Source organism: Antrostomus carolinensis, unplaced genomic scaffold (genome assembly GCF_000700745.2).
Source record: "Antrostomus carolinensis isolate BGI_N321 unplaced genomic scaffold, ASM70074v2 scaffold1471, whole genome shotgun sequence".
NCBI classification, from domain to species: Eukaryota; Metazoa; Chordata; class Aves; order Caprimulgiformes; family Caprimulgidae; genus Antrostomus; species Antrostomus carolinensis.
The window spans coordinates 44,257-53,408 of record NW_010293252.1 but is presented as its reverse complement, the minus strand read 5'-3'; the positions used below and the strand labels follow the sequence as shown (position 1 = coordinate 53,408).

At 43.8% G+C, this 9,152-nt stretch overlaps 1 protein-coding gene across 1 annotated transcript in view; it reads right to left on the bottom strand.

The window, feature by feature from the left end:
- The window catches only part of ELOVL6 (ELOVL fatty acid elongase 6), a 25,962-nt gene extending 24,861 nt beyond the window's left edge, over window positions 1–1,101 (bottom strand). Inside the window, exon 1 of the mRNA XM_010177187.2 lies at window positions 976–1,101. Coding sequence (XP_010175489.1) covers window positions 976–1,046 — 71 coding nt within the window. The 5' untranslated portion in view covers window positions 1,047–1,101. The remainder of the gene's footprint in view (window positions 1–975) is intronic.
- Between the last annotated feature and the right edge of the window lie 8,051 nt (window positions 1,102–9,152).

Genomic DNA, 9,152 nt, shown 5'->3' with positions numbered 1-9,152 from the left:
GCTTTATTTCACTCTATAGAAACTCTCGGTTCAAACTATTCCCATCCTGTGAAAAACAATACACAATTCACAGCTGCTCAGTAAGCACACCTGTTTTATGTATTTGTGAACTAATATAATCAGTAATTACTGTATTGGTATTAGAAAAAGATACAGCTATCGGTGTTTGATAATGGTTCACAAATGATTTCTATGCTGTTGAGTGAACTGTAACTTACACTCCCAATGGGCAATGAAATGCCTTAGGTCTTCTGTGTGCTGTTATTAGTAAATTGTTCCAAAAGTTTGTGTGTTTTCATAAGCATTTGTTCACACATTCATTTACCTTCAGCCTCATTAAAAATTAGCATATTCAAATACAGTGGCATTCAGGTTGGTCAGTTTTACTCCTGACTTCAGCAGCTATCACAAATCTGAACCTGACTTTCCCCATACTCAACCCTTTTGCTACATTTACGAGGTCTTTGCAATGGAATAACCAGAAGCCAGATTCTTATTTCAGTTATAGTGGCCTAATTTACCTGTTATCAAAGCAGTGACTTTAGGTTTACCTCACTGTAGTGGAGATCACAGTCTTGACTAAATATTCCATATATGCACCCATATAAACATAATACTAACTAGTAAGTGAGAACAAAATTAACATCTTAATGTGTTTCTTTCCATTTCTACCTTGCATGGTAAATTTATTGCAATGATAAGTGGTTTTTCTCATGTCCTTGCTTTATTTTCACCTTTGTTCTTCAAGGGGGTTATTGATCTCTCTCCTCTTCAAACACCATGTGATCTGGCAGGTCAAAGGGGATCATTTCAATGGTGAGGAGTGGATCAGGACATAACCCTGAAGAGCAGAACTAAAGAAATGCCATTTCTGGGTGAGCTTGTTGTCGCATTAGCAGTGCTGTTGTATGTGACGAACCCCAAACCCTCTTCATGGACTACTGTCAAAGGCAGTTGGTGTGAAGAAACGCCTACCTGAAGACGGCAAGGCTCAGGGACCAGAGCACTAGTGGCTTCCTCAGTTCAAATTTTGCTCGTTTGTTCATTAGGTGCCGACCACCAAATATAAAGGCAGCATACAGAGCTGAAAAGAGGAATGATTTCTTCCTGCAAAACAAAAACAAACACAAAAACCCACCTGTCAAGTATTTAATTAGTATTAGATACACAGCAGAGTCACATCTCGACATAACTGTGAAGGGTTTGGGTGCTTCCTTGAAAGAAAACTCTTTTGAAGACACTCCTGCAACCCAGCTGAGATTATAATTAGTGTACGAACCTACATGCCTGAACACAAGGCCAAGTCCAGGCACAGGCAAAACTGACCCTGGCAAAGTTCTGCCGAAAAAGGACAGCAAATTTGGCTCCCCTTTTTCCCAGTTTCTGAAGACTGAACTTCTGTGAGGAACAGAATAGAGACTGCAGACCCAGACACACTTCTGTAAACACAACACAGGTGATACTTGAACCATCTGATCACATTTTAGACTACAATGGACTAGACTACTTCAGTCGGAAGGGACCTACAACGATCATCTAGCCCAACTGCCTGACGAATTCAGGGCTGACCAAGTTAAAGCACATCATTAAGAGCATTGTCCAAATAACTCTTAAACACTGACAGCCTTGGGGCATCGACCATCTCTCTAGGAAGTTTTGTGGCACATTTCTCATTTTCATATCATATTTTGTTTCCTGCAGGCTCTTTGCTACCTGGCAATTTAGTTTCCCATTGTTTCCTTCAAGAAGACACTTAAAAGATTTTGAGCATAGCAACACAACATGAAGAGCCTCATGAAAAGCAGAGAACCAGCAACAAGAAGTCAACAGACCCATTAAGCACCGACCATGCTGGTTGGCATTGCCCTGCTGCACAAGCCTTTGCCTGTGACTGCCAGTTCAGGAAATCCAGTGAATTTGCTGAAATGTTAAGCCCTCTGTTAAGGAACTTCAATGATACTCTCACAACTGCAAATTTTATTTTTAAAACTGCCTTATAGTAGTCCAGCTCAGCAATAATGAGCCAACATTTGAACTCTGTGACTATAACTCATTGTAGATCAACTATGAGATGTCAAAAATAGATTCAGTCTGGGATTTCTTCCCACACATCACAGTATTACACTGACTAAGACTTAATAATGTACAGCATTAATGGTGGCTTGACTGGATGGGTGTATATTTAGGAACAGATTTTTCTCTACAAAATCTATTATATACGCAAACACCAGTGGACTATGGCTCCGCACCAGGAGGTGCTGGTTTGTTTTGGATTGCAATAAGAAAGACACAAAAACCCTCAAGAAAGGGGATATGTATTAATATCCCAGAAAAGGTGGCAGCAAGCTACGAGATCTTACGTCCCTTCTAATGCTGCGAACCCCGAGATAATGAAGCATCAGACAGACCTGCGGTTAAGGCATGGCATGCTGTGCAGACTTCCCAACAGGGGCAAGGTTCTCCCACACTGTGTTCTTTCAAGGTTTTTATAGGCTTCTCAGTTGGATGGTTACATGAAAGTATGTTGCTTCACCTCAAGATAAAGACAAGGACGTGCTTGTGGTGTCACTACTGGTGCCAAGTAGGTGCCACCTCCAGGCTCTTCAATTACAAGTAGCCAACTGGGGGTATCCCATTGCAAGGGATATGGGCAGCACAGCACAGTTCTGAAGGCCACACAGTATGTGCAGCACGCTACGGCACAGCACAGTGCGTGCCTGTGCCTGCTCAGGGCAACTGGTACATGGATCAGGAGCTCCTCGGTGGACAAGGGGTTTTCCTGTGAGGTCCACGAAAACTAAGAAAAGCTGTAGCAGCACATCTGATTGGAAGTACAAAGAAAGCATATGCAGCCTTCACTGGAGATAAATAAGTTACATGAGTTTGAAAGCTTAAGTAAAATCCAAAGAGACAGAGGCATATCAGTATGCATGCAGCAGCATGCCATCTTCTGCCAGCTCAGAAACTCCTCTGTTGCTACTGACGTGTTTATAGCTTTGTGTTGCAAAACATGAGTAGGTGCATGAAAATCTGACTGGTGCTTTGCGCTGAGAAGGGAGGACCTGGTGCCTGTGGTCCCCTGCGTGGGCTTTAGCATCTGCACTGGAAACAAGCCCCAGGAAGACCAGGATGACCACAGAGCCAGCACTCTCTCACGCTGCGCACTGAGATGGTCTAATTGCCACAGCAATGCTTATGACAACCAGGTTCTGAAAACCACAAAGCCTCAGCCCTTATTTGTCTTGTAATAAGGAAAAACGCATTCATTTTCACTTCTACATTCTTGAATTTCACAGTCAGGGAAGGGGCAGAATTACTACATTCGATAGCACAATTGCAGTTTAGTCTGGCTGGATGTCAGTAAATATTTGTTAACCAGTTTGGGTAGCGATGAACCACCTCAAACTTGCTCATACCAAGTTTGAGGTGGTTCATTGCTACCCATGACTCATATGAGTCAGTTAAGAATAAGATTTACAGGTTATGGGACAGGAGCAGATTCTCAGTTTGAAGTGAGACTGTGTTCCCATCTCCTTCCCTCTGCAATCTCTTCAGCACCTGTGTGCCTATGCAGCCTGTCACCGACCTGGGCATGGGTGAGGGAAGGTAGGGGGAACATGATGGGCTGTACCACAGTCTGCTGTGCTCTTCTGGCTGCCCCAGGGCATCGGGACAGATGTCTGCTCTGCATGCTTCTGTTCCTTCAGTCCCACAAAAGTCTGGGCTTATAGCACTCAGCACAGACAGACAGCAGTGTGCACGAGGTATGGAGATACACACACACATGTATGGCCACTCAAGCCAAGTCACATGCAGGGGACCCCCAGGAAGGACCTTACAGCCCCATGCTGCAAGGGAGGTGCAAACCCCCCCACTTCATGGCACTGCAGTGGGGGTCTGTCACACCACAGGCAGGAAAGGTCTGCCTTGCACCAGTCCACGCATGGAGCTCCAAAGCAACGGAGAGCAGTGCAGGATGACATCTTGGTGCAGAGGACAAGACAGCAACACAGTGCTGCCACACAGCTGCCAGCAGGACGCAGGCCAAGCGGGCTGGCATCGGAGAGGATCAGGGTGTCAGTGCAGCAGCTAGAGATACTTTGCAGGAAGGCAGGTAGGCAGGAAGCAGTTCAGTTCTGGACCAAATACAGCCAAGACTTCAAAGTAATGGTTCGACTTCAGTTCCAATTCAAGAAAAAAGGACCTGTCTGAGTGAGTTAGCAGCTCAAGCCTGTGCTCTGTTTGTCTCCCTTCTTCCTGAGCAAGATATTCCATATATTTACACCAAGTAACATTTCATTGTGCGTCTTGTTACTGAAACTATTTTTTATGAGTTCAGTCAATCTAACGAGGTCAATAGTTACATTATGCTAATTAGAACAGATAAATTTAGGTCACTTTTAGCAGCTTTGTAATGAGTTCAGCATTATTTGCAATGATGGTAAATGATATTCCCGCAGTATACAACTTTTTATTGGCGGTGTCAGACACGAGAAGATTTGACAGCATGCATGATGTGAACTGCAGAGAGCAGCTGTAAGCAGTTTCAGACAAGGAGGGACGCAGTAGTATTATCTCCTATCAATCAGAGGTAAGCACAATGCTGAATAACTATCAGGCTGATTTTGAAATCACCTCTCTATTTTGACGTCTGCTGACAACTTTTGGTAACTTTTACTTTTTGCATCCAAAGGACTTTGAATTTTTCCCTTTTTGCAGCATCATAATAGTTGAAAGGACTGAGTAGTCCAGGTGATATAAAGGGTTTGCAGAGGTATGTACTCTTAAGATAATCTGTTTAACTGCATTAGACTGGTATTAACCAGCTTCCTACTAGTGTTTTTATGACAGATTTTCCCGAAAGATTCATGACTACAGTCTGTTTCCTGGTCTGGTGACAAAAAGCAATGGCAATCTGACAGCAGTCAATTAGACCTGATACTGTTTTAGCCAAAGGAGGCTAATATCAAATGAGTATTTTTAAAGACAGAGTTTTGGAGTTGTTCTGGAGCACTGTAACTTTTCATTACTATTATCTGAAGAGAAACTAAATAGAGCAGAACGACAACAAAAAAAAATAACCTTGAAACTAAAAAAAAGATAAAGTCCTCCAACATAATTCAGTAGCAGACTTGCATCCAGTAACTTCAACGTTAGCACATTCATATGTTTGCCTTGAATTCTGTTCTGCAGGGTAACAGAGTAGACATAAAGACGGAGCTGCCAAATCCTCCACATTTTTCTGGCATTTCTGTTTCTCACAGTTGTCTCCCACCTTCCTACATTTTCAGACTTCAGGGACTAAGTACTCTTTCTACTGAATACAACTCCATGTTTCCCCACTGAAAGTTGCCAGCTCCTTCCCCCAAAAGGGAAGCAGGAGAATTTTCTGGAGAACCTCTAAAATTCTGTGCTTGGGCTGTGGGTTACTACAAGAAATGGAAGCAAAAGTTTGGGGCTACAGGCTGAAGATGTAAGGCAGATCTTCTGGGATGCTAGCACAGAGGTGGCCGTATCATGAGGCAAGGGGATAGGGAGAAGCAGCTGACATGATGGGAGAAAGAGAAGAGAGAGGAAGAATGGTAAGGATGGGAGCAAATGAGAGGAGCTGGCAGCCAAGAGATGGATGTGAAGATGGGACAGCATGGAAGGGAAGGAGGCTTGAAGTATAACAACAGGGAGAGAAGAGGCATGGAGGGGAGAGATATTAAAAGAGGGGTAGATCGAAAACAATTGCTGAAGTGCCTTAATTCTGCATAACTTCAACACTAGAATGAAAAGCAAAGGCTCCATGGCAGAACTGTCTAAACTCAGGAGCTTACTTCCTTACGTGTGTTTCCTTTCTCTGCTTAAGACCCTGTAGGGATGCTTCTTCACCCACGGGCACACCAGTGGGCTCAGGCAACCCATGCTGAACACAGAACTTCAGTAACTCTCTTGCAAAAATCCTTCAGCAGGGACAGGTAGTATTATCACACAGCCCCTGGGTTCTGTTTCTCCCTCTGCACTGTGTAAACCAAAGAGGTGATGTGCTTTATCGAGGATGGATGAAGGTTTGGGCACTGACGTGCTTTTTAGAAGTTGAAATCCTTTATTAGATCTGCCCTACAGCAGAGGAATGGAGACAGGAAAGAAGAAAAGGAAAAGAAGTGTAACTGAGACAAGGGAGGCATAAACTGAGTGATAAAGACAGAGGAAATCCATCCCACCAGGAACAAAGCTTCTCCTTGTTCACAGCCAGGGAGTCCCAACCAGAAAAACCCACCCAGGCACCAAGGAGCGACAGGGAGAGATCAGTCATCCAACCTCAGGCACAAAAACACAACATGGAAAGGGGCAGCAAATAATTCAAAGAGGAAAGCAATGGTAAACAGATGGTTGAGAAGTAAGAAATCCTGACTTCCCCAGAAGTACGTTATTTATAGAATACTGAAAGTATAAGAATTTCCACAGTATTCTAAAATAAGGGGCCAAAGCTTGAGGGTGAGCCTCATGCGCAGCAGCACGAGACATCCCGGCGTCTCTGATGCAAAGTGAAATAGCCTTGAATATTGCAGTGCTGCTGAAGGAGCTGGTTTCAGCCCAGACGCACTGTTGTCATTTTTTTCCCCCTGAAAATAGCAGCCTTAGTCATAATTGTAGAGTTCTCTGATGTTAATAAGTAAACTGAAACAGATACAGATATGTGCTATAAAATTTAACATTTCCATAGGAGTTTCTTTAATTATTAAGGAAAATCTTTATAGAAACGCATAAAGGACAACCTCATCATAGATCTTTTGTCTACCACGTAATACAGGATTGTCCTCATAACAGCATTCAGTAGGGGAGTAGTAAAGTGAAGCAGTGTTATCCCCCTCTATTTACATTCTATGGGGTTTTAAAAACTTTTCTTTAATCAAGATGTATTTACTTCGCTCAGGCAGAGCTCATTCTTATATTCATTACCACTTCTTCATATGCTATAAAGGGTGCACAAAAGGTAAAAAAACCCAACATTGCGGTTGCCAGAGTAGAGTGCTTCTGGCAAGTAAACAGGCAATTTCAGGCTCTCGATGTTTTTCTTTTCTTTATCACCATTTTATTGACTTCAAAAAATATATTTTACTGAAAAAAAAAAAAGATAAGAAAACCAGGATGCTCAGTAAGATGAAAGATAAGGCACTTTTCTTATCTGTTTCTCCCAGCTTTCAACAGAAAACAACAACTACTTGTGTTTATAATGGAAACTCCTAACTTGAGAGCCTAACTAAAGTGTTTTAACCTGAACCAGTGTAAATCACCCAGCACATCCGTGTCCACAGCTCACAAGCAGTGGTTGGTAGCCTTGTCAAAGTTACTCTCTCTCTGGTGCTTATTTAAAAATCACACATTCTGTATGTATCAAAAACGGTGTGAAAACACTTCTCAGTCTCCCAGTGTTTCTACCTCAGAAATACTACCAAAGCAAACCTTTCTCTCTCTCTCTCTTCCCAGATATTTGACAGAACCAGCAAGAAAAGATCCTGTATGTGGATATGCCAGATCTGCATATGAAATTATAACCTATATTCCTGGCTTTGATTTTCCTGGGTTTCTGCAGCTGTTTCCCATTGACCATACCAGTCTTAGTAATGGAGAGAGAATGACACGCCGAAGAGGAAAACCTGCTTGATATACACATGCCAACACAGCCTGATTTATTCCTACAGCTCAACATCCTTTGACATTTATATTTAGAGCAGCAATGATGACAGTCACACACACGGGTAGGTGACTCACTGGTGATGGTCTTTGATGTAACAGGCTATCAGAGAGTAAACAGGGATGTATATCATACTGATCATCTAATCCCTTGATTTCTAAAGCCTGCCTCTCAAAAGACCATTTCAGCCGCCTCGTGACAGGTACTGTTGGAATATGCAGGTCTGTGCTGCCCACTGGGGCCAGGGCAGCTCCCCAGGTATCCCTCTCCCTGCTAGGAAAAAGGGAAGAGCAATCAGCACTCTGGGAATAAATCCCAGCCTGGGATTCCCCTACATCTGCCTTTTCTCTGGGGTCCACGAATGCAGACAGCTGAGTTGAGGCATAGTCTGAAGCACAGGTCCCCCATTGCCCAGATCAGAGCAGGGACAGCGAGAGTTGGAGGTCCAGCTACCTCTGAAGAGCAGAGCAACTATTTTTTTGTGGTGTATCACCAGTTCATAACCCACTGTGGTCCAGCCAGAGGCCTGGCTAGAGACAGCCCCAGTTCCCCACTAGCCAACCTGCATGAGCATCCTCCCTGTGGAGCAAGAGGCTGTGCCCACCCGAGCCTCCCCCCACATCACATTCAGTCAGACCCAGGAGCAGGAAAGCACTCCCAGGTCATGCTGCTGGCAGGGCAGGCAACAGCCTTAAAATTGCAGAAAGGAGAAACAAGGGCACGTGCAGTGTAGAGCCATGGAGGAAGGTGGCTCACGTCCTGCACCTCCCTGATGGTTGTATTTGTTTTGTCGAAATGTGTTTGCCAGTAGTTTGTCACACTCCAGCATGTAGAAAATACGTGTTACAGGGTATTAGCCATGAACTAAAATGTGTGCAGCTAGGGACAAAAACAGCAGCAGCAAATTTTTCTTGCATCCCTTTGTAGAGGGAAAATTTAAGAGAAGCATGAGGGTGAGCAAATGAAGTTAAAACTCGGGGACAATTTTTTTTTTCCCCCAGACAGAAGAGGCAAACTCATCCCTGAAGTATAAGAAGTCCCTTGTTCTTTATAAGCCTCATATAGGCTTCATGGAACAAACTATAAACCCTTAAAAACCTGTAAGCTACAATCCCAAAATAAGCAACAAGATAAAATTGCCCCTCAAATGGACAGCACTTCAGAAGAAAAACAAAACAACCTCAAAAACTTTGTGTTTTGAAACCAGCTTGCCAAAATTTTGTAACCACTGAGGGCAAACCAGCTTCATTTCTGTCTCTGCCCCACGTTTCCTCCACTTTTAAATTATGGTTTGAATGGGGACCCATCCAGTGGAGATGGCAGGTGATCGCACGCTCACAGTGATCACTGTCATCCCTGAGCTTCCATCTCACATGGCCAGCAGTGCAAGCTGCAGCCCGGTGGGCCAGATTGCCAGTGTGATCCCCATCGTCCCCTCCTACCCAGCTGGTGTCTCAGTGACACTGCT